The 22,255-nt window shown below is 49.3% G+C and overlaps 3 protein-coding genes and 1 non-coding gene across 5 annotated transcripts; 3 read left to right on the forward strand and 1 right to left on the reverse strand.

The window, feature by feature from the left end:
* Positions 1–1,582: 1,582 nt before the first annotated feature.
* On the reverse strand, positions 1,583–1,721 carry LOC120643240. The gene has a single exon (XR_005662927.1). It is a non-coding gene; the product is annotated as a small nucleolar RNA Z247 (small nucleolar RNA).
* Positions 1,722–6,525: 4,804 nt separating this feature from the next.
* Positions 6,526–9,142, forward strand: LOC120640159 (deoxymugineic acid synthase 1-D-like). The gene is made up of 5 exons (XM_039916031.1): positions 6,526–6,833; positions 7,089–7,151; positions 7,472–7,715; positions 8,187–8,357; positions 8,783–9,142. Exons 1-5 carry the CDS (start codon positions 6,526–6,528, stop codon positions 9,008–9,010), a joined length of 1,014 nt encoding a protein of 337 aa, XP_039771965.1. The 3' UTR covers positions 9,011–9,142.
* Positions 9,143–13,661: 4,519 nt separating this feature from the next.
* On the forward strand, positions 13,662–16,031 carry LOC120641150 (deoxymugineic acid synthase 1-D-like). 2 transcript variants are annotated; one of them, XR_005662156.1, is made up of 4 exons: positions 13,662–14,152; positions 14,306–14,732; positions 15,233–15,584; positions 15,981–16,031. XR_005662156.1 is itself a non-coding variant. In XM_039917149.1 (3 exons), the coding sequence occupies exons 1-3, from the start codon at positions 13,824–13,826 to the stop codon at positions 15,461–15,463; spliced, it is 987 nt and encodes a 328-aa protein (XP_039773083.1). In that variant the 5' UTR covers positions 13,662–13,823; the 3' UTR covers positions 15,464–15,734. The 2 variants fall into 2 exon arrangements, 1 of the variants encoding a protein (XP_039773083.1); XM_039917149.1 differs by lacking the exon at positions 15,981–16,031 and having other exon boundaries at positions 15,233–15,734.
* A 1,017-nt stretch (positions 16,032–17,048) lies between these two features.
* On the forward strand, positions 17,049–19,203 carry LOC120641151 (glutamate decarboxylase 2-like). Its single transcript, XM_039917150.1, has 5 exons — positions 17,049–17,204; positions 17,308–17,512; positions 17,595–18,264; positions 18,382–18,434; positions 18,542–19,203. Exons 1-5 carry the CDS (start codon positions 17,113–17,115, stop codon positions 19,037–19,039), a joined length of 1,518 nt encoding a protein of 505 aa, XP_039773084.1. The 5' UTR covers positions 17,049–17,112; the 3' UTR covers positions 19,040–19,203.
* Positions 19,204–22,255: the final 3,052 nt, after the last annotated feature.

Genomic DNA, 22,255 nt, shown 5'->3' on the forward strand with positions numbered 1-22,255 from the left:
CCGAGATATATAGACCTGTCCTGTGGAAGGATCTAAGCACTTGAAACCTTTGTGCAAAGGGCTATAACCAAGAAACACACACTGTTTGGAGCGGAACTGAAACTTGTGGGTATTATATGGATGAAGATTAGGCCAACAAGCACAACCAAAGACTCTGAGAGATGAATAGTCTGGTTTTTGTTGGAACAACCGTTCAAGAGGTGTTTCATAATTAATGACTCGACTGGGTGTCCGATTGATAAGATATGTGGCAGCAACGAAAGAATCTTCCCAATATTTAAGAGGAATAGATGCATGAGCAAGAAGAGCTAACCCAACTTCAACAATATGTCTATGTTTTCGTTCCGCAGCCCCGTTTTGTTGATGAGCATGAGGACACGACACAAGATGAGAGATTCCAACTCGCTCAAAAAAGGAGTGAAGTTTCTGGTATTCACCCCCCAGTCTATTTGCATTGCAACAATTTTTCGATTAAAGAGCCTCTCAACTAGATTTTGAAATTCATTGAATTTCTGAAAAACCTCAGATTTGTGCTTAATAAGATAAATCCACACATATTTGCTGTAATCATCTATGAAACTAACATAATATCTATTTCTTCCAACCGAATTAGGTGGAGGACCCCAAACATTAGAGAAAACAAGTTCCAAAGGTTTACTTGAAACACTATGCGACTTGGGATACGGAAGCTGATGACTCTTTGCCTTTTGACAAGCATCACACACAGACTCTTTATTTGACTCATCTAAACAGGGGGGATTATTCATGCTAATAACTTTAGAAATAATAGGGGCGGATGCATGACCCAAACGATTGTGCCACCTCTCAAAGGATGGTTTGACGGCTCCAAAGGCTTGCTTTAAAGTGGATGGAGGAAGGGGATAGAGACCCCTACGACATGGCCCCTTAAGGATGGTGTTCTTCGTGGCCTGATCCTTGATCAAAAAATAATCAGGGTGAAATTCAAGAAAAGCAGAATTATCTTTGGTGAGACGATGAACTGAGACAAGATTTTTTGCAGCCTTTGGAACATGAAGAATATTGTTTAGATGCAAATTACGAGTTGGGGTGTGAACTAATGAATGACCAATATGTTTAATTTCCATACCTGCACCGCTTGCCGTATGAATTTGGTCACCTCCATGATACTTGTCACGAACGGCGAGCTTTTCAAGATCACTTGTGATATTGTCGGTAGCACCAGAGTCCATGTACCAATTTTGATCCATGGAGTACAGGCTCATAGCAGCAGCAACATGGCGTTCCTCTGGGACATAGTTTTCATCAAACCTATGCTAGCAGTCAATCGCCGTGTGTCCTGTCTTGAAGCAGACCTGACAGATAGGGCGCCCATTGTTGTCATGGGTCGCGGTAGGTCCAGTGGGGAAGCTTCTGCGCTGTTGATTCTGGCGTGGTGGCTGATGCTGACCACGCCCGCGGCCACCAGACCCGCGGCCAGGATTGGACCGTCCACCTCGGCCACGATTGAAGCCTCCCCTTTGCTGGCCCCCACCGCGACCACCTCTTCCTGCTGAATTTGCTGACGACGATGAACCGGAGCCAAGCTGCAGCTCTAATCTGGTCTCAAAGCTTAATAATTGGGAGTACAATTCTGAAGGAGCAATAGGTTCTAATCTAGTTACAAGAGCAGAAACTAGAGAGTTGTACTCAGTGTCAAGACCATTGCAGATATACATCACCAGTTCCTCATCGTCGAGGGGCCTTCCTGCTGCAGCCATCTCATCTGCGAGCCCCTTCATCTTGCCATAGTATTGAGCAACCGTCATGTTGTCCTTCTTTGTCGTGGCGAGGGCGAGACACACGTTAGTCGCACATGCACGCGTGTGTGAGGCGAACATGTCGATGATCGTCTTCCATGCTTCAGCGGAGGTTCTTGCCGTGGCGACTTGCACCAGGATGTCCCTGGACAGGGAGGTGAGGAGAAACCATAGGACCTATTGGTCCGTGGCGAACCACTCTTCATAGGCCGGATTCGAGACCTTGACGGGTGCACCATCCTTGACGTCACCCTTCTTCTCATCAATTTCTTCAGGTGGAGCTACGGCTTTGCCGTTGACATATCGCTCCAATCTTGCGCCTCGTAAGATCGCAAGAACTTGTGCAGACCACATCCCGTGATTCTGGCGAGTGAGTTTCTCCGTGACTTGAACGCCGAGGAGAGGATTCGATGACGAACTTGAGGACGCCATTGCTTCAAGGATTGAATCTACTAGGCTCTGATTACCATGAAAAGAATCAGAGGCGCAATAGAAGATGTGAACGTCGGCCTCAAATCAGAGATCACGACGGCTTCGTGTTAATAATATTGGTGGCGCATAACAAGCGCATGTACACAATATATAGGAAAGTTGGCTGGTTTGGAAACTATCTAGGAAAGGAAGATTTACACGGTTACAACTGTTCTATCTCTAATAACATCCTATGTTTCCTAACCAGCCATATCTCTTCTATATTTAGATACAACCATATTCGGTTAGTTACAACTTGTTTAACAGTGGTAGCTACTTTAGGTCCATATTCAAGTCAGAGACTTTGTTAATTGTCGTTGGTTAGATCAATATACAATTTGAAATATTTACACACTGCATGTTTTTGTGTCAGTCAATAAATACACGGCCGGCTTCTTGCCTGCCTTTGTTTCTCATCAGAATATATACTGTATCATTTATATACCATCTCTGTCTAGATTTTTAAGTTTTTCTTCTTGTTATTGTTTTGATTATGATCGTCAATTTCAAGCCTCAATTCAGGTTACGTTTTTGTGACTCGCAATTTTAGTCGATAAGCTAGAAAACAACAATGGGTGGACGAGCGAGCTCGTGGGCTGAAGATAGGGCTTGGTGGATTGGATTCAGATGGGCCCGGGATGAGATGCGGTGCTAGGCTCAAATAGCACAGCAAAACTGGATAGTCCTGAACATGCATATCACTTGATTGGATTTCACGAGTGCGATTTATGCTGAGTTTGGTAGCCATTAAGTCTGCCTCAAGACAAGCCCACCTCAAGACGCCGGGAAGAGATCATCGCCCTAACTTCAACGCTGTGGTAGCCCTGGCATGGCATACCGAGGCCGCCGCTGTCCGTGGCAGCTCGTTCACCGCTGCCTTAACACTGCATGTCAGTTGGTGCTTCTAAAAATCTTTACTAAGCTAAAAAATTTCTAGAATATTATTTAAATTATATAAATAAATTTTTATATAAGATGATATATAGAAATCATATAAACTTACTACTTTTGTAGATATTTCTAGATAAAAGATTTTATACATGAGATAGTATAAAAATTTCTAGATAAAATATTTTATACATGAGATGGTGTATATATTATATTAAAATCATATAAAACTTACTACTTTTATAGATGTTTCTAGATAAAAGATTTTATACATGAGATGGTGTATATATTATGACTATGGCTATATGAGGGCATTATAATTTCTTATATTTTTGTTAGGACAACTACAATGTTATTCATTATTAAATCTACGGAAGACTACTTACTCATAAGTTTCTCATGGCTAGAGTTTGGAAGTGATGGAGTGAGCATGATAATGTCGAGATAGATAAGATAGAGCGTAGTTAGAAAACTAGAAAAATCCTATGAACTCTCACAAATCTTAACATTTAACGGGAGGCTGCACCTTATTTACCAATGCAAACTTGTTGGACGATTGGAGGCTACACCTACAGTTCAATCAGACAACATATTGATAGACTGACCTAGTATGGAATAGAAATTTAACTGTTGCAATATGGCATGTTTAACTGCTGAAAATAGGAAAAAGTTTCACGAGTTATTTATCCAATTTCAAGCCAAAAAGTTTCGTTGAAACATTGTGGAAACATGCGGGAGCGGTTGAGAGGTGGGGCATAGAAGCCAGCTGCAGCAGAGCTGCTACAAATGGGTTGCCCCTGCCTGCGCCCAACCAAAATCCACCCGTCGCGACGCAATTTCGCCTTCCCACCCAATCCCCCACCCCCAAACTCCCCTTGCTCATCGGCTCGCAAGGATCCGCACCGTGTTCGGCCAAGCAACTAGCATGTCCGCTTGCCGTCGGATGACCCCGTGAGCCTCCTCCACGCCGCCACAGTGTCCAGGCGCTGGTGCCGCATCATCTCCGCGCCAGGATTCCGCAGCAGATTTGCCGAACACCACTGCACGCCCCTTGCTCGGATTCATCGCCAACATCCGATACGGTGCCCGCAACTGCATGCGCTTCATCCCCACCACCGAGTATCGCAACTGCAGTGCGCTTGACACCCGGCACGGTCGAGTCCTCTTTGCCGACGCACTCTGGGTTCCAGACCTCGACGTTTGGCTCCCCATCACAGACGAGCGGCGGGTTCTTCCAGCGTTGTCGATAGCCCATGAGCTGCAAGACGTGTACCAATGGAATGCTGCTCATCACGTCCACTGCAGTCATGACCGCTTCCTCATCGTCTTCCTCGACTCGAACACCAATGTACTACGCGTTCACGTCTACTCTTCGGACAGGGATATCTAGAGTGCGCCTACTTATGGTCCTCCCTCCTCACTCATGGGTGTTGAGCCGGTGCCCCCTGCCCATGTTGGGAACATGTTTCGTGATTAATGCCAAGCGGGGAGCATTAAGTTACGATCTCACAACAAAAACTATAACTTGGGTCAAGCTACCAGCGCATCGTAGAATGATCAAAGGGATGAGCTGTCGCTGTAGGTGGGCATGCAAGTACTGTTCTTCTTCCTTCTCGAGCTCGCGATGGTGATTGGCTGCCAGGTCAGGGGAGGGGAGCTAGTGGGGTTTTAGGACAAAAGAAGGAGGGGTGGTAGGGAAGATGGACAGTGGTGGCTGGTTGCGGGGTGGCAGTGGTCGACAGTTTGCTATACAGTGGACCAAAGACTGAGCTGGAGGGTAGGGTGGCGTCCTCTTAGTCGGTGGCAGTACTGGGCAGTGGTACAACTAGAACCAATCGGAAAGGGTGCACTTGCCTTGTGATTGCATGAAAATTTAGATATAATTGCTATTTTTCATTTTTATGATGTGCATTAGCACTTGCTAATCATTATATGCCTTCGCCCCTAGTACCGGGTGTTAGTGTTTTTACCGCCGGCCTACCTAGGGACGCCCTAGGTAGAAGATTGTTTGGGGACAGATCGCCGGACTGGAACTTGAGGGTAAATGATAGGACACAAGATACAAATTTAGATAGGTTCGGACCGCCAGAATAGCGTAATACCTTACATTCTGTGTCATAGTTTGGTATATTGCGCCCTGAGCTAGGATGTTTTGGAGGGATCCGTGCCCGTCTTTATAGTCCGGGGGCAGAGTTACATGGAAAGTGTTAGCCGAATACTAGCAGAGTCCTAATCCAATAGGGTCGGATAGTTTCCTTATATATCGACTACACATATGCCTTAATCGGGTAGTTACGTGAGGTTAAGGTACATGTCATACGATACCTCTTACTCTAGAATATTCCACACATGTAAGGCTGTAAGCAGTCCTATTGCTCCGGGTCTCACAAAGGTTTAGTTCTTCGTAGCCGAGTCCTGCAGATGTTGAATGCTTCTGAAGACGTCTTCGAGTGCTTCGAGTGGCCCTCCGAGTGTTTCGAATAGTCTTCCGAATACTTCTTTGGCTGCATCGAGCTGTGAGGTGAAGCCCCAAATCATCTTCTTTTATATGGTGCGCGATGAACTCACGCTCCATATGTAGCCCTCGAGCCTTAGGTTAAATCGCAAAATTAGACTGAAGGTCAAATCATATAAAACAGCATCGAGTAGTTTTACGGCATTCAGAGGCCTGTGCGTTTCTACGTGTTCACTGGGCCCATTCAACAGGGGACTGTTTTTTTTTTCTCGTTCTGAACTGGGCCAGGCCTCCGACAAACTCGAGCGACCTGGTGGCATTTCTAGTTTTCTACTAACACAACAAAAAGGCTAGCCTAGTAATCCAATCCTATACACGTACCGGTAGTCCAATTCTAGAGAAATTTTACAATGATTGAAAAAAAATAGGAACTGTTTATTTGGTAAAATCGTACGGTAGTAAAGATAGAAAGTATTCAAAAGTATCTAGAGTAAAGTACCTGGTATTTTCAAAATGTGAGATCAAGTATCAAAAATGGTGGGACGAAGTACTAATTTATTCTAATTTTTATAGATCAACTATAAAAAAAATTAAAAAATAATTACCTGAAAGTACCATTTGATACTTTACAATCATTACAAAAGAGATCTCAATCCTATACTAACACAATAACAATAGGTATATTTCAAGGCGCATGTGGTGACTTTGTCGATCTCGAGAATTTACCGGTTCAGTCTTTGAAGATGCACATAGGAGTAGGGTTTACGTACGTGTGTTCATAGGAGTGTGAGTGTGCGTGCGTTGTGAGTATCTGAGTTGTACTGTGTAATCTTTTAGTATTATTTTTTTTGGTGAGGAATATCTTTCAATATTGTTTGTTTTATATTAGCCCGCGCGTCACGAGTGACGACTCGTATTGGAGACACGCGGAGCATGCAGGCGGCGCCGGCCATGGCATCACCACCAGCAGGGAGGGTAGGCACAGGCTGTCCCGAGTTCATGGCTGGCGCCGCCGCCGGCCGGCCGGTGCCGGTGCCAGCGGTGGGGCTTGGCACGGCATCGTTCCCGTTCGTGGAGGAGGACGTCAGAGCTGCCGTAATTGCCGCGCTGGAGCTCGGCTACCGTCACCTCGACACCGCCTCGCTCTACCGCTCCGAGCGGGCCGTCGGCGAGGCCGTGGCCGAAGCTGCGCGGCGTGGGGTCGTGGCGTACAGGGAGGAGGTGTTCGTCACCACCAAGATGTGGTGCTCGCAGGGAGACATATCTGGTGCAATCACGGAACTGGTGAAATCATCGTGCAATTCGACTAAAAAGGTCTTCAAAAAATTCTGAAAAAAATCATGAATGTACATCTCGGTCTACCCCATCTACATATAAAATTTCATAGTCAAATTCATCTTACTCTAGCAGTTACATTCATGATTTTTTTCAGAATTTTTTGAAGACCTTTTTAGTCGGATTGCACGGTGATTTCACCAGTTCCGTGATTGCACCAGATATGTCTCCTGCTCGCAGTGCCACCCGGACCTCGTGCTCCCTTCGCTCAGGGAGAGCTTGCAGTAAGGGTCTATTGAGCTACAGATTTGCTTCCTCGTTTCTTTTTGGAGATTCGATGTCAATTACTAGGATCCAATCCAGTCAACTCAAAACTAAACCTGAAACTTAATACCTAATTTCGATAAAACTTGAAACTAAAAATTAAAAACCTGTTCAAATCTCGGCTTTTGAAAGAACAGGCAAGAGCGATGTGAAACTTAAAACTAGATTCTTGCAATTCAACCTAGCAATTCTGCAGTAGCTGGAAGCCTGGTGTACCAAAAAAAACGAAAACTGGTGCTCTTTGGTGGCAATCAAGATTCTTACCTCTTCATATCTGTAGGAACCTTCAAATGGACTATGTTGATCTGTACCTGGTCCATTGGCCAGTTGCTGCAAAGCCAGGCAAACCCCAATTTCCAATTAAAAGGGAGGACATAATGCCCATGGACCTGACCGGCGTGTGGCGGGCGATGGAGGAATGCCATCGGCTTGGGCTTGCTAGAATGATTGGTGTCAGCAATTTCACGACAACAAAGCTGCAAGAGCTACTTGCAATTGCGGAAATCCCCCCAGCGGTTAATCAGGTTTGTATTGATCTAGTGGATAATTAGTAATGGCAATTTCAGTAACCTTCATTAGCTCTCCAGTGTTTGATTGAAGGCCGTTTAACGAATTATCATTTGTAAATAACTTTCTATATGGACGGGATGAAAAAGATATTAAAAATACGAAAATGGTTCCGATCCGGATGCTATATGGGATTTTTCCATCGTTTGTGAAATGAACTATTAAGGTCCAGTTACAAGTTTAATGTGAAATCATTTTTTGCAAATGGCACGTTTTTTTTAAATAAAAGCAGACCCTTGCTCTGTCATTTAAAGAAGCAAGCCGAGTGACAGGTTTTTTGTTTGCAAAATTGGGAACGGTCTGAAATGATATCATAAATATGAAATCAATTGGAAATGCCCTGAGTTGTGAAAGAATCCTATAGCCTGAAGTATAGCGTATGTATCATCTGGCATGTCAGCATTGGTATTTATGTATGATCTTTGCAGGTTGAAATGAATCCGATTTGGCAGCAGAAAAAATTAATTGAGTTCTGCAAAGACAAGGGTATTCATGTGACGGCATATTCTCCCCTTGGAGGCCGAAGCATGTCAAATGCAGTACTACAGTCTGAAGTTCTTGAAGAGATTTCAAAGGCTAGAGGGAAATCAGTGGCTCAGGTTCGATCCCCCTGCCCCTCTGAATCTTTGTCAAAGTTTACCAATCGTTCTTAGTTCATATCCTATTTAAACATTTTCAAATTCTATCGCATATCTAGCTTCTGATGTTGCACTGCATAATGTCTACTAGGTTTCTGCAGTTTGTAAATGATATGCTAACATTTAGGGACTTTTTTGGGCGAGTTTAGACTGTAGAAGCCCTTCGAAAACTACAGAACTTTTGCACAACATCATGGCACAGCCATCTAAATACATGATAGAATAAATGGTGAAGGTAGTATCGATTCAATACTGTTGAAGTCCGGGTTTTTCCTTAATCTAAAAAAGTATCGATTCAATACTGTTAATATGTCGAATTCCTCTGATTCTTTTTTTTCTGCGATGTTAGCACATAGCAGCATAACTAGTTTCCGTTCTCCCCCTAGATTTCTCTGTGGTGGATCTACGAGCAAGGTGCCAGCATGGTTGTCAAGAGCCTTAAATGGGAGAGGCTCAAGGAGAACATGGAGATCTTCAACTGGGAACTGAGTGATGAAGACCGTTTCAAGATTAGTCAGATACCGCAACACAAGAGGGTCAGAGTGGCGGGGATGTTTAGCCCCGAAGGCGCCTCCCGCGTGGATCTTGCCGTGCTTGATATCGTGGAAATGTAGCTGAATTCTCCATCTAGTTGATGCGGCTGTGTTCTGAAAAATTGGTGGTGCTGGTTGTTTGATACATCCTGAATTCTACAGAGCCATACTGCCGCTTTGAATTGTCGGTACACTTCGCAAAACAAACGAAAATATGGCAGCACATTAAATTGTCAGAATGGCCGGAGGTCTTGAATCACTTCTTATTGTACTGGTGGTTAGAAACGAATATGTTGTTTCACGATGGTATATATCTAACTTTGAAATCTTTTAATGGTACAGACCCAAATTTTTCAAAAAAAATTGACTGTTCGTTCTTCGAGTACCGTGGAAAACCGAAGGGATCGGATGAGCCGTCGCTGCAGGTGGAGCCGCGAGTACTGTTCTTCTTGCTTGCCGAGCTCACGATGGTGATTGGCTGCCGGGGTTAGGGGAGGGATGGCACGGAACGGAAGACCGACGACGGTGTCCGATTCCGAGGTGGCGGCAGTTCAGTGGCTTGACAAGCGGATCAGGAACCGGGCGGTGGATCGGGCTGCTAGGGACAGGAAGGTGACTGGAAGTGTGGGCAAGTCTTCTTCAGCCATGGCTCAGCTCGCACGAGCGAACGAATAGACGTCCTCCCGGCCTGCAAACGCCCAATGCTTCCAGGTGCAGTTGCATTATTTCTGAAGCTTCGAGGACGTACTTCCATGGAGCCGTGGCAGCGGCCTGATGAAGAAGTACATTGGGCGTTTGGCGAACTCTGTAAAAGCTACCACACAGATCGATGGTGTGCAGTCGCAGTCAAATTAAAGAGTAAATTAGTTTGTTGGCCCTCCAGAAAGTTGAGTTTAGATCCTTGGTCCTATTCCGTTTCAACTTTGGTATATGGCCTCAAAGCTAAATTGGTTTTGGTATATGGCTCTTCCGTTAGATTTGTAGGCTTCCATCCAGTCCAACTGTTAGTCCTTGGTCTCTGCTCATGGGGAAAAGACCATTCTAGCCTTTCTCACCTTAACTTTTTGCCCAGTTGCCCCCGAGCCCCGCCCCGACCCCCATGATGTTGCTCGTGGTGGCGGCGGCCTCCCTCAGTCGCACCATCTTCCTGGCGGATCCAGGCACCCTCACCCCCCCCCCCCCCCGCGGTGATGGACCGGCTGCCGGATCCCGAGCTCCCCTCTGCCTCCCTTCCCACCGGTCAGGGTCTGGCCCGGCCCCACACCGCCGCGATTACGGCGGATCTAGGCGGCGCTCCTGACCTGCGTGAGGACCCCCGAGGCAGCCAGGGCCAGGAGTCCTTCGCCGAGCGAGGGGCCGCGGGCCAGGGCGTGCCCAGCAAGGGCGCCGATGGCCGCGCAAGCAAGGGAACGTGGGGAGGGCGCGCAGGGAGGCAGCGGCGCCGGCGCCAGCGCCGGTCTGGGCGCGCAGCCCTCCAAGGGCGCCACGGGCGAAGCCCCTTGCCGGAACGTGGATGATGGTTCTCAGGCTTCACATAGGGCTGACAGCGAGGATGAGCACAACGACACGGTTCAAGGGTGAGTGTAGCATCTCTCATCGTTTTTATTCCATCACCTACAAATTTGCAGTACTAAACAGGTTCAATTTCTTGTGCAAACAGGTTCGATTCTAGTTTCAATTTGGAAATCAAATTGTTGGGCAACAGAAGAAACTGCAGGAAGGATGTTAAATATTTTAGCTTTGACATGGTAGTGGATTCAGATAGAACAAATTTCAAGGATTTGGTAGAATCAGTGGTAGAGAAATATCCTCCAGGGTATATGGAAGTTGCTCATATCCAATACTATGATGAAGCTCTAAAAACCTTTCCTGAAATAAACTCGGATCATGAGTTGATGTGTATGTTTAGTAAGCACCGCAAGAGGAGGGTTATAATCATGTTCATCACATATCGAGGTTCTTATGATCCATTTGTACTAGTTATAAAGTGGAATTTTAATGATAATTTTCGAACCAAGAACACCATAGAGATTGATGAGGGTGCTCATTTTAGAAACCCTAAAGCACATAAGGAACATGTAGGTGTAGAAAAAGAGACAATATATTTAGAGAATAATGTATATATGAAAATATTAATCAGGTTTGGTTCTCCATTTACCTATAGGAGGCACAGTCCTTCTGTGTTGTGGTGCTCCATTTACCCACAGGGATAAAAGGGTCATTTCAGGTTTGTTCTAACACTTTTAACATGCCCATCTAACGGCCATATATCAAAATCAATTTAGCTTTGAGGCCATATACCAAAGTTAAAACGGAATAGGGCCAAGAATCTAAACTCAATTTTTCTAGAGGGCCAACAAACTAATTTTCTCCAAATTAAATGGTGTCACAGAGCCACGAACTTCTTTTGCTTTCTTCTCCTCGACTTGAAGGATCTTCAGTAGAATGATTGATCGAAGAAAGCACACGCTTTGTCGAAAGAGAGAGAAGATGGCATTGCGAGCGTTTAGTCCACGCCAACAGTCGCTAACTGTGAACCTGACCGTTGGGGTTGCCTCTGGTGCCCGCACTGCTCCCGTCCGGCACTGGAGGGCAGCACTGCATCCGGTTCCGAGCTTCCGGCAACAGAGAAGACCGGTGATATGGATATACGATGCGCAATCGTGTAACGAATATGGCATCATTTATGCCATTTCAAGTGATTTTGGTGATCGAATGACAACGCAATCAAAGAAACTAAAATGATTGCCGGTTGAACCGATGCCTACAGCATCGGTGCATCCTATGGTTGTCGGATGATCCGATGCCCTGGTGTGTCTCTGAAGCTCAAGTGAAAATCATGTGAGGCACCGGTTGAACCGACGGTATCACGACAGGCATCGGTGCATTGGGCACACTATGTTCCAGAGACGATGTCAAGCGCCCAGGAGAAGATTTTTCAGCACCGGATGAACCGGTGATGCATCGGAGTAAAGCACCGGTGTAATGACGTCAGCAGAAGAGAAGAAGACCAACGACTAGTTGAGTGCTGTGAGTGACCGGTTTAACCGACGGGTAATCATCGGTTCAACCGATGATCACTGTGTCAGCTGTCAGGTGTTCAACGGCTACTTCGGGTCTTAGAGTGACCGGATGAACTGACGCTACCCCTGCCAGAGGCATCGGTTCAACCAATGATACGCAGATTTCTGTTGACCGTTGGAGCAACGGCTCCACGACTTGGAGGCCTATATATATGGCATCCCCCGGCCATTTGAAGAGTGCTGGACTTGCTGGACTTCCCACACATAATCAAGAACACCTCCAAGCCATACAAGAGCATAGTAATCATATCCTTAGCCCTTAGCACACTTTGAGAGTGTTGTGTAAAAGATTAGCTCTTAGTGAGTGAGATTGCAAGGGCTTGAGCATTTGTGCTGTGGTTCTTAAGTGAACCAAAAGAAGAGCTTGGTGCGCCGGCCCCTTGGAGCTGTGAAGCTCGCCGGCAACGTCATCGACCCTCCGACTTGGCGTGGAGCGGCGACGACACTTTGTGCGGGGGACGTGGAGACCCCCATCCTTTGTGGAGAAGCTCCTTAGTGGAACCCGGGGCCAAGGTGACCGTGATTGTGTTCACGGAAGAGACTTGGTGGCCGAGTAGCAATACTCTTAGTGAGTGCTACAACAACGTGGATGTATGTGTGCCTTTGTGGCTAACCGAACCAGAGGATAAACACCCGCGTCGAGAGTTTGCTTTCTCTTATCCCGCTCTTCAAGCTTCCGCATTCATACTAGCAATTTGTGTGCCTTTATTTTCATAGAGTAGTTTCTTGATATGAAAGATTATATGTTGCTAAACTTTTTTGGGATAGGGGTTTCACACTAGAACAACTATAGTTGCACATCAAGATAGCATGTTTTAGTTTAATATTGTGTAAATAGTTGGAGCTATATGTCTAAATTTTTAATAGTGACTAATTCACCCCTTCCCTCTTAGGTTAGAGCGGTACTGGTCATTTCAAATCGTCATAATTGGTGTCATTGTGGGGGCGTTTAGTTCCCAAAATCAAAAAAATTTGGGTGTCACATCAGTGTTTGACCAGATGTCGGGAGGGTTTTTCGAACACTAATTAAAAAATTAATTTTAGAACTCACTTGGAAACCGCAAGACGAATTTTTTGAGGCTTTTGACCGCATCATTAGCACATGTGGGTTACTGTAGCACTTATGACTAATCATGTCCTAATTAGGTTCAAAAGATTCGTCTCGCCGTGTACATCCAAACTGTGTAATTAGTTTTGTTATTTAATTATATTTAGTGCTTCATACATGTGTTTAAAGGGGAGGTGAAAATTTTTGGGTGAAAATTTTTGGGAACTAAACGGCCCAACAGTCGCTTGTAGTGGAGTTGTGGTCGATTGTTTCTTCTCTTCTTTCTTCAAGCAGCCTCAGGAGACCGGTCCTAATAAAAATCTGCCCTAGTCAGCGCCCGCGGTTGTTGATGAGTGGTCGACGTCACTCGTTACTCATTCACCTGGAAAAGTTTTAACTTCTTTTTTTTTTAGCGGAAAAGTTTTTTACTAAAAATAACCACCAAGTGCAAGCGTAACGCGTGACGACTGCTGACGACGCCAAACGCTGTGGATTCCGGTGGAGACTGGCATGCACCATCGCATCCGCCGGCCAGAACGCTCCCGTGCCAACACGACATGTTCGATGTCACGACACGAACGCCGACGCCACGTTCCCTCCGCCCTCGACTCGCGGCGCGATTGCCACATAAAGATGCCGCGGCGCACAGGCTGCTCCATCACGCCGCGCGCGCTCCTGTTCCATCTCTGCACCTAGACGTGATCATCGCAGCGCGACACATCTGACCCGCGGAGAGACCAGGCGCATCGCAATTCGCATCGGCATGGCGTCCGCGGCGGTGCCGGTGCCGGAGGTGGCCCTGCGGCCGGGCGGCGGCGCGCGGCCGATGCCGGCGGTGGGCATGGGCACGGCGTCGTTGCAGCCGGTGCCCGGGGCCACCAGGGACGCCGTGCTGGCGGCCATCGAGCTGGGCTACCGCCACTTCGACACGGCCGCCATGTACGGCACGGAGGGGCCGCTCGGCGAGGCCGTGGCCGAGGCCGTGCGCCGCGGGCTCCTCCGGTCCCGGGAGGAGGTGTTCGTCACCTCCAAGCTCTGGTGCACGCAGAGCCACCCGGACCTCGTCCTCCCCTCCCTCCGGGAGACCCTCAGGTAAGCGTCCGGCCGGCCTCACCAACCATGCACGCCGCCCCTTCTTCCGATCCAGCTACAGAGCTACTACTAGTAGTCATCACAAATAAAATTTCTCTCTCAATCTAAATTTTTTTTTTGATCTTTTCTCTCGTGCGTTCCGCGTGGGAGCAGGAGCCTGCAGATGGAGTACCTGGACCTGTCCCTGATCCACTGGCCGGTGGCCCTCAAGCCCGGGGTGCCGACTTTCCCCAGCAGGAAGGAGGACGCCGTGCCGTTCGACTTGGAGGGCGTGTGGCGGGCGATGGAGGAGTGCCACCGGCTGGGGCTCGCCAGGGCCATCGGCGTCAGCAACTTCACCACCAAGCACCTCGGCAGGGTCCTCGCCGCCGCCACCGTCCCGCCCGCGGTGAACCAGGTGGAGCTCAACCCGGCGTGGCAGCAGCGGACGCTGCGGGCGTACTGCGCCGACAAGGGCATCCACGTCGCGGCGTACTCGCCGCTGGGGGGGCAGAACTGGGACGGCACGGGCAGCAACGCCGTGCTGGGGTCGGAGGTGCTCGCCGGGATCGCCAAGGCGAGGGGGAAATCCGTCGCGCAGGTACGTCGTTACGCCGCCGCCGCCGCTGCTGGTGGTGGGGGCCGGGCGCCATGCGCGCGGCAGGCTGGGTTTCTCTTCTGACACGTAGCTTCTGACGTCGTCGGTAGTGGCTTGGACTGTTGCCCGGGCGTGGATGAGAATCCTATGGCGCCACGGTGTGCAGCGTGCTCTGGTCGATCACGTATTCGTCACGCGTGCGTGTCTGGCTTTTGGTTTCCGTTGCTGTTGATGTTGCTGTCACGGTGTCCCTTGGGAAAGTACACGCGTGAATCGCGTGATGTCTAGTGCCTGCTACTACACTGAAAACTAAAACAGTTTTTTAATTAGTTAGTAGTAAAATAAGAAAGGATTCTACCTAGCTTGCATAGTCTAGTAGCAGTGATTTTCTGTTGGTCTCCATGTCTGCTCGTACGTTTAGCCTAGTACGTTAACAAAAAGCTCTGTTCTATTAGCTCCAAACTTACCTGTACTGATACACATCCATTCTTGTCTTCCTTCAGGTGGCGTTGAGATGGATATACGAGCAGGGCGTGACGTCCATCGTCAAGAGCTACAACAAGGAGAGGCTCAGGCAAAACCTCGACATCTTCGACTGGGAGCTGACCGACGACGACCGGCTCAAGATCAGCCAGATCCCACAGAAGAAGATTGTCAGGGCTGAGGCTTTGTTCTCGCAGGAGGGTGAATTCACGTCCGTTGATCCAGCAGACCTGGAAATCGTAGAGGAATAGGGAATAACGCGGCATATGGCTCCGCAGGCATGATGAACATTTGAATAAGCAGGCTTTTCCGGTCTTGATCGTGTCGATGCAGTAATTTCTTCTTGTTATGTCCTTGTAAAGTTGCGATATGGAACGTTTCGTCTCGGTGGTGATATACGAATTTGATTGGTTCTCTTTTTGTCCCCACTTCTACTGGCAACAGAATCGACGGTGTTGGAGAACAACAGCACAGAAAGTGGATGGTCGTAATGGAATCGATGGGCAATAATAATTTCTCAAATTTTGTTCCCATTTTTTACACGGTTTTTTGCTGCACTGATTCATATTTTCCATAGTATAAACCATGTATAAGAGGCCCTAGGGCGTATTTTTTTAAAATAAATATATTCATATGTTGTTGCTCTCTGATAACCTTTTCTTCACATTGTTTGATCAACATTTTAGGAATTGACTGGAGATCAAAGTAACAACCCATCCACAGCAAACAAAAAGGTACACAATGACAGAAGCTATTACTGAATATCAGGACTATAACCAGACAGCAATACTGAAGCACCAAGTAAAACCGCATTGGACATATTTACCAAGATAAGTTACCTGCTAAATTTTGGACAGTTCAAAAGATATACTGTAATATCTTTCAAAAAAAAGATATACTGTAATAAACACTTGTCAGACCTAGATTTTCTTTCCTCCCAGTAAGGTTGTCAAGCCCCGCTATTCTCATGGCAAGCGATTTCTGTATATAAATAAATCCCTGCTCCAGCTGAAACAGGTGCCCACGGAACTCGCCCAACAAGGAAATTATAGGTCTTGTTTAGTTGCAAAATTCAAAATTCTAAAACTATCACGGAATCTTAATTATATGCATGAAGTATTAAATCTAGACAAAACAAAAAACTAATTGCATAGTTTGCTTTTAAATTATGAGACGAATCTAATGAGCCTAATTATACTATAATTAGTCACTAAATTGCTACAGTAACCATATGCTAATAACAGATTAATTAGTCTTAATAAATTCGTCTCGTAATTTACCGACGAGTTTTATAATTAGTTTTGTAATTAGTTTATATTTAATATTTCAAATGTGAAAAGATTCCATTTCAAAAAATTTACACAAGCAACTACACAAGGCCTTAGTAAAACCTGCGAGACGAAATGCTTCAAAGTTCTGCTGAAAGCCCGAAACTGAACTTGCCTCTGGAAGAATTTTGAGGAGAAACAGAGAAAGGCAGCTGGAGATGGAAACAGGAACTTTGCAATCGTGCTGCATCTGCCCATAAGAAGGAAATATGCTACATCCTAGATTCTACACATGCTTTTCAGATCCTAGGATGGGCCCATGCGTGATGCACTGGTACGATAACCGAATGATTCAGCAGCTCCGGGAAGCAATTGAAGCTAGCAAGTAAAGCAGCAGGGACAAGCAAGGCAAGGGTTTGACGTGGGAGCGAAGCAGAGTCGCGTGGCGGCAACAGCACGGGACAAGCAACGCACAGTGGATACAGCATCGTCGCCCAAGTGGACAAGTCACCCTTCTCCCCCCCCCTCCAGTATATATGGGCATAGATCATAGGACTAATTTAATCGAACAGCAACAGCAATCTCTTGTCACCGGGAAGACAACCGGAGCGAAGCGAGCTGGCAACGGAGAGATGGTTCTGACGCACGTTGAGGAGCTCGACGATGCCGCCGCCGCGTCGGCCGTCGTCTTCGCCTCGAGATACGTCCAGGAGCCGCTCCCGAGGTCGAACGCCGCCGCCGCCGTCTTCTGAATTCCGATCGATCGATCATTCGTTGCGAGCAACGAGCAGGGGTTTTCATCTCGTGTGGTGATGGCATGCGTGCAGGTACGAGCTGGGGCAGAAGTCCATCTCCAAGGACGCGGCGTACCAGATCATCCACGACGAGCTGCTGCTGGACAGCAGCCCGCGGCTGAACCTGGCGTCCTTCGTCACCACGTGGATGGAGCCCGAGTGCGACAGGCTCATCCTCGAGGGCATCAACAAGAACTACGCCGACATGGACGAGTACCCCGTCACCACCGAGCTCCAGGCACACGCATCCATCTAGATCTTTTCTTTTTAATTTAATTAGCTCGTCCTCTGGAATTCAATTTCCTTGCATTGTGACGCAGAACCGGTGCGTGAACATCATCGCGCGGCTGTTCAACGCGCCGGTGGGCGACGGCGAGAAGGCCGTCGGGGTCGGCACGGTGGGGTCGTCGGAGGCGATCATGCTCGCCGGGCTGGCCTTCAAGCGGCGGTGGCAGCACCGGCGGCGGGCGGCGGGGAAGCCCTGCGACCGGCCCAACATCGTGACCGGCGCCAACGTGCAGGTGTGCTGGGAGAAGTTCGCGCGCTACTTCGAGGTGGAGCTCAAGGAGGTGAGGCTCCGGGAAGGGCGCTACGTGATGGACCCCGACGAGGCCGTGGCGATGGTCGACGAGAACACCATCTGCGTCGCCGCCATCCTCGGCTCCACGCTCACCGGCGAGTTCGAGGACGTGAAGCGCCTCAACGACCTGCTCGCCGCCAGGAACAGGCGCACCGGGTGGGGCACGCCCATCCACGTGGACGCGGCCAGCGGCGGCTTCATCGCACCGTTCCTGTACCCGGAGCTGGAGTGGGACTTCCGGCTGCCGCTGGTGAAGAGCATCAACGTCAGCGGCCACAAGTACGGCCTCGTCTACGCCGGCGTCGGCTGGGTCGTCTGGCGCAGCAAGGAGGACCTGCCCGAGGACCTCATCTTCCACATCAACTACCTCGGCGCCGACCAGCCCACCTTCACGCTCAACTTCTCCAAAGGCACGCACAACCCAAGATCATCGCCATGCCAGCAACAGTAGTAGTCTAGTAGATCAGCATCTCGTTGCTGATTGAGATTCTGAACTCGATCTGACATTTCCAGCTCTGTATGTGCAGGGTCTAGCCAGATCATCGCGCAGTATTACCAGTTCCTCCGATTAGGCTTCGAGGTATCTATGATCTGTGCACGAACTGTAACAATTTGGTAACACAAATTTATTTGCATCTGAACCTGTAGTTTGTAACTTTGTATTCTTGCTGTGTTCTTCGCCCACAGGGGTACCGGAATGTGATGGAGAACTGCATGGAGAGCGCGCGGATCCTGCGGGAGGGGCTGGAGCGCACGGGCCGGTTCACCATCATCTCCAAGGAGCGGGGCGTGCCGCTGGTGGCCTTCACGCCCAAGGGCGGCGAGGAGGGCGCCTCGCTGGCGTTCCGGCTGTCGTCGGAGCTGCGCCGGTTCGGGTGGATCGTGCCGGCGTACACGATGCCGGCGGACCTGGAGCGCATGGCGGTGCTCCGCGTCGTGGTGCGGGAGGACTTCGGCCGCCCGCTGGCGGAGCGGTTCCTGGCCCACGTGCGGATGGCGCTGGACGCGCTGGACGACGAGGCCAGGGGCGGGCCCGTGCCGAGGATGCGGGTCACCATCGAGCTCGGCCCCGCCGCCAAGGGCTCCGGCGAGGAGGCCTCCGCCAGGGTCGTCAAGCGGGAGTCCGTCGTCGCGGTGCAGCGGAGCGTGTCGGTTGCCGGCGGGAAGACCAAGGGCGTCTGCTGAGCTGAGGTCGGTCAGTCGGTGGCCGGAACTCCCGGTGGTTGTACGCGTACCTGAATAAACACCTGTCTGTGTCCACGAAGGCACTACTGTGTATCTTCTTCGATGGATGAAAAATTGGAATGGAATCGTCGATCGTGGCGTCGTGAGTCGTGACACGATTGGGATGAATTGTGCACGCGCCACCAGGCAGGCAGGCCGAACTCTGAGGGGGCATCCCCGGCCCATTTATGATGAGCCGACGATTCGGGCCACCCAAACAAAGGAAAAGCGGTATTTTTATTTTTTATTTTTTATTTTCGTTTTTTCCAAAAATATATTTTCGATTTGGAAATTTATAAGAATATATCCCGGCCGCCCCGCAGCGGGGCGGCCGGGACATTTCTGAAAAAAAAAATCGCTGAGAAAATTGCGCGCAGGTCCCTGGGGCCGGCCGCCCGGCAGCGGGGCGGCCGGCCCTGGCCGCCCGACTGCGAGGCGACCGGCCGTAATTTTTGCAATTTAGCCTTTTTCGCGAAAAAATTTCACATATGTGTCTTTTTTGTAATTTTTTGCAGAAATAGACCCTGGGGTCAGCGCCGAGATAACACGTCTTGGCGTCACAGATCACGGCGCCGAGATGCCACGCACGCACAAGAAATCTAGTGAATCTTCGAACTTGCCTTTAATATTTTCGGACTTTTTCAGGAGACTAGAATACTGTGAACCACACATTAAATATAACGGTAAGAATTAAGAACTAAAAACTGTATTGCACAACATAAATTATAGAAATTATATCATAATACAACGTTAATGAAACACACATCAAACATGCAGTGGCATGGCAGAACCCGTTGCAACTACGATAAACAGATTCTGAACTAAGCTAACATGCCTTAGGTAATTTAAAAAAACACAACAAACACAACGATGCAGCATGTTACTAGCACTAAGTAGTCCTAGTAGCCGCCGTACCCCCACGTAGAAAACTGCGTTGAGCCTTCTCCGCAGTATCCACCCATTGCAAGTGGTGCAGCCGGTGATGCCGGAGGGGCAGGGCCCTTCTCCTTGTGACAAGGGCAGTTGCAGTAAGGAATAGTGCATGGTTCATCCTGTGAAGCGGCAGCATTGCTGGTATCATCATCTTCGTCGTCTTTGTTACCCTCATTCACTTCCTCGTAATGGTTCACCTTACATTCCAGATCAAAGATCTTTATCTGGAGGTACTCGATGAACTCCTGAACTGAATCAATTGGTGCAGGATCGACCCACCTGGTAAAACCACAGTTTTCTGGAGCATCTGAAGACTGCAAAATAATTTCATGTAAGGTGTCTCAACGAAGATAAAGAAATAAAACAACCGAGTATTACCCATGCGTGTGGGCATTTGAAGAAACGCCGACCGCCATCTATCCCGTCGGTGCACATCTGCACTAAGCAGTCCTCACCATGTCTGCATTTTGGCCACGGTTCTCTACGGTTATCGTATTGTCGAAGAGGAGTTTCATTGGTAAATTCACTCTTGTGCTGTGGCGGAAACTCAAACATTGGTTCCGGAAAGGAATCAGGGTCTATTTCTGCAAAAAGTTACAAAAATGGCACATATGTGAAATTCTTTCACAAAAAGGGCTAAATTGCAAAAATTACGGCCGGTCGCCCCGCAGCCGGGCGGCCAGGGCCGGCCGCCCCGCTGCCGGGCGGCCAGGGCCGGCCGCCCCGCTGCCGGGCGACCGGCTCCCAGGGACCTGCGCGTAATTTTCTCCGCGAATTTTTTTTCAGAAATGCCATTGTCGCGGGGATTTTCAGGGGTACCCACAGCCGGGTGGCGGAGCGCACCCGCCTATTCCCAGTGAGGGAGTACTCGGGGAAGTACTAGGCGATGGGGCTAGATCTACGCTGAGATTGGGACTCAGGAACACACGATTTAGAGTGGTTCGGGCCGCCGGAGCGTAATACCCTACGTCCACTGGGAGATGTATTGTCTTGGTTGTGTGAATGAATCTATCCTCTGCTGGTCTTGGCTCTTACCCAGCCTGAGGTTTTCTAACGGCGCTCTCCCCTTTTATAGATCAAAGGGGGGGCGGATACATAGAACGTTGATGCCCCGACAGGTGGGCCCAACGTGACTGTGGCTACAGTGGTAGCGAATCTTTCCTTCGATATGCGTACTGCTGCTCTTCTGACACAGGGGGTCTTCTCTTGTCCCGTCAGCGAGGCGCCCGTTGGAGTAGCGTAGCTTGCGGCGTGGCCTGCTGAGGCTATTATGTAGCGTCATAATGGGTGAAGCCGAGCCGTCGTATCCGACTGTTACGGCAGACTGGCAGACGCGGCATGGGCGGCGCCATCGGCTCCACTGCCTTGGTAATACGCGATCAATAGTGCCCCCTGGTCAGTCAAACGCCTCGGCTTCCACTATATCAAAGTGGACGTCCACCTACCGCAATAAATGCGAAGGTAGGTGGACCTCAATATGGAGACCAAGGGCCTCATACACGTGTCGGCCCCGGACCACCCTGAGGCGGGGCGTCCAAACTTTCCCTTGGAGAGGGGTCCGGTTGCTATCCAGGACCCTATGAGGGGTCCGGGACCCCGCGGGGGTCCGGATTCCTTGGGAGGTCCGGAGCCCTGGCTGCTTGCGCTTGAGCGCCTGTTTTTCCTGGGACACGTGGCGTTCCCAGACCTTCCCCGGCCGTGGAACAGGTCCGGACCTTTGTCGGGAGGACAGGACTTCGGACTGCAGGGGTCCGGCTGTTTGGTTGTAGTCAAGGATGACTACAAAGGCTCTTGCCTAGTCACAGCAAGAGGGGGTACCCCAGTCCTGGGGTACCGACAGTGGCCCCCGGGCCCACCTCGGGAGAGGTCCGAACCCGCGGGTGGGGCCACCACCGTGATGTGTTCCTACGCAACTTGATTGCGTTGGTGTGCTCTTGGAGAGAGTGGGCATCCCGGACCCCTGAGGCCGGTATGCTTGTTGCCTGGTTTAGGTACTAGAGTGCTCTCCACGGGGCGACGAAGGTGTAGGCTTAGGGTACGGAACCAAGCTAAGCGGCTACACGGACTTCGGATCGCTCAGGGGGTAGCACTACTTCCCGGACCCGGCTTTTGTCGACCGTGGCGAGCGGTCTCCGCCGGAGCGGGCCACCGGAGTGGACTTGGAGCGACCGGGGCGAGCGGTCTCCGCCGGAGCGGGCCACCGGAGTGGACTTGGAGCGACCGGGGCGAGCGGTCTCCGCCGGA

The sequence above is a fragment of the Panicum virgatum genome, chromosome 7K (assembly GCF_016808335.1).
Source record: "Panicum virgatum strain AP13 chromosome 7K, P.virgatum_v5, whole genome shotgun sequence".
Lineage (NCBI taxonomy): Eukaryota > Viridiplantae > Streptophyta > Magnoliopsida > Poales > Poaceae > Panicum > Panicum virgatum.

What these genes read in the sequence shown, in the direction of transcription:
- LOC120640159 (XM_039916031.1), top strand. Translation starts at nt 6,526, where the DNA reads ATGCAGGCGGCGCCGGCCATGGCATCACCACCAGCAGGGAGGGTAGGC. An exon ending in TCGCTCAGGGAGAGCTTGCA is followed by an intron (nt 7,152 to 7,471) that starts GTAAGGGTCTAT and finishes TCATATCTGTAG; the next exon opens with GAACCTTCAAATGGACTATG. An exon ending in TCCCCCCAGCGGTTAATCAG is followed by an intron (nt 7,716 to 8,186) that starts GTTTGTATTGAT and finishes TGATCTTTGCAG; the next exon opens with GTTGAAATGAATCCGATTTG.
- LOC120641150 (XM_039917149.1), top strand. Translation starts at nt 13,824, where the DNA reads ATGGCGTCCGCGGCGGTGCCGGTGCCGGAGGTGGCCCTGCGGCCGGGC. An exon ending in TCCCTCCGGGAGACCCTCAG is followed by an intron (nt 14,153 to 14,305) that starts GTAAGCGTCCGG and finishes GCGTGGGAGCAG; the next exon opens with GAGCCTGCAGATGGAGTACC. An exon ending in GGGGGAAATCCGTCGCGCAG is followed by an intron (nt 14,733 to 15,232) that starts GTACGTCGTTAC and finishes GTCTTCCTTCAG; the next exon opens with GTGGCGTTGAGATGGATATA.
- LOC120641151 (XM_039917150.1), top strand. Translation starts at nt 17,113, where the DNA reads ATGGTTCTGACGCACGTTGAGGAGCTCGACGATGCCGCCGCCGCGTCG. An exon ending in GTCCAGGAGCCGCTCCCGAG is followed by an intron (nt 17,205 to 17,307) that starts GTCGAACGCCGC and finishes GCATGCGTGCAG; the next exon opens with GTACGAGCTGGGGCAGAAGT. An exon ending in CACGCTCAACTTCTCCAAAG is followed by an intron (nt 18,265 to 18,381) that starts GCACGCACAACC and finishes CTGTATGTGCAG; the next exon opens with GGTCTAGCCAGATCATCGCG.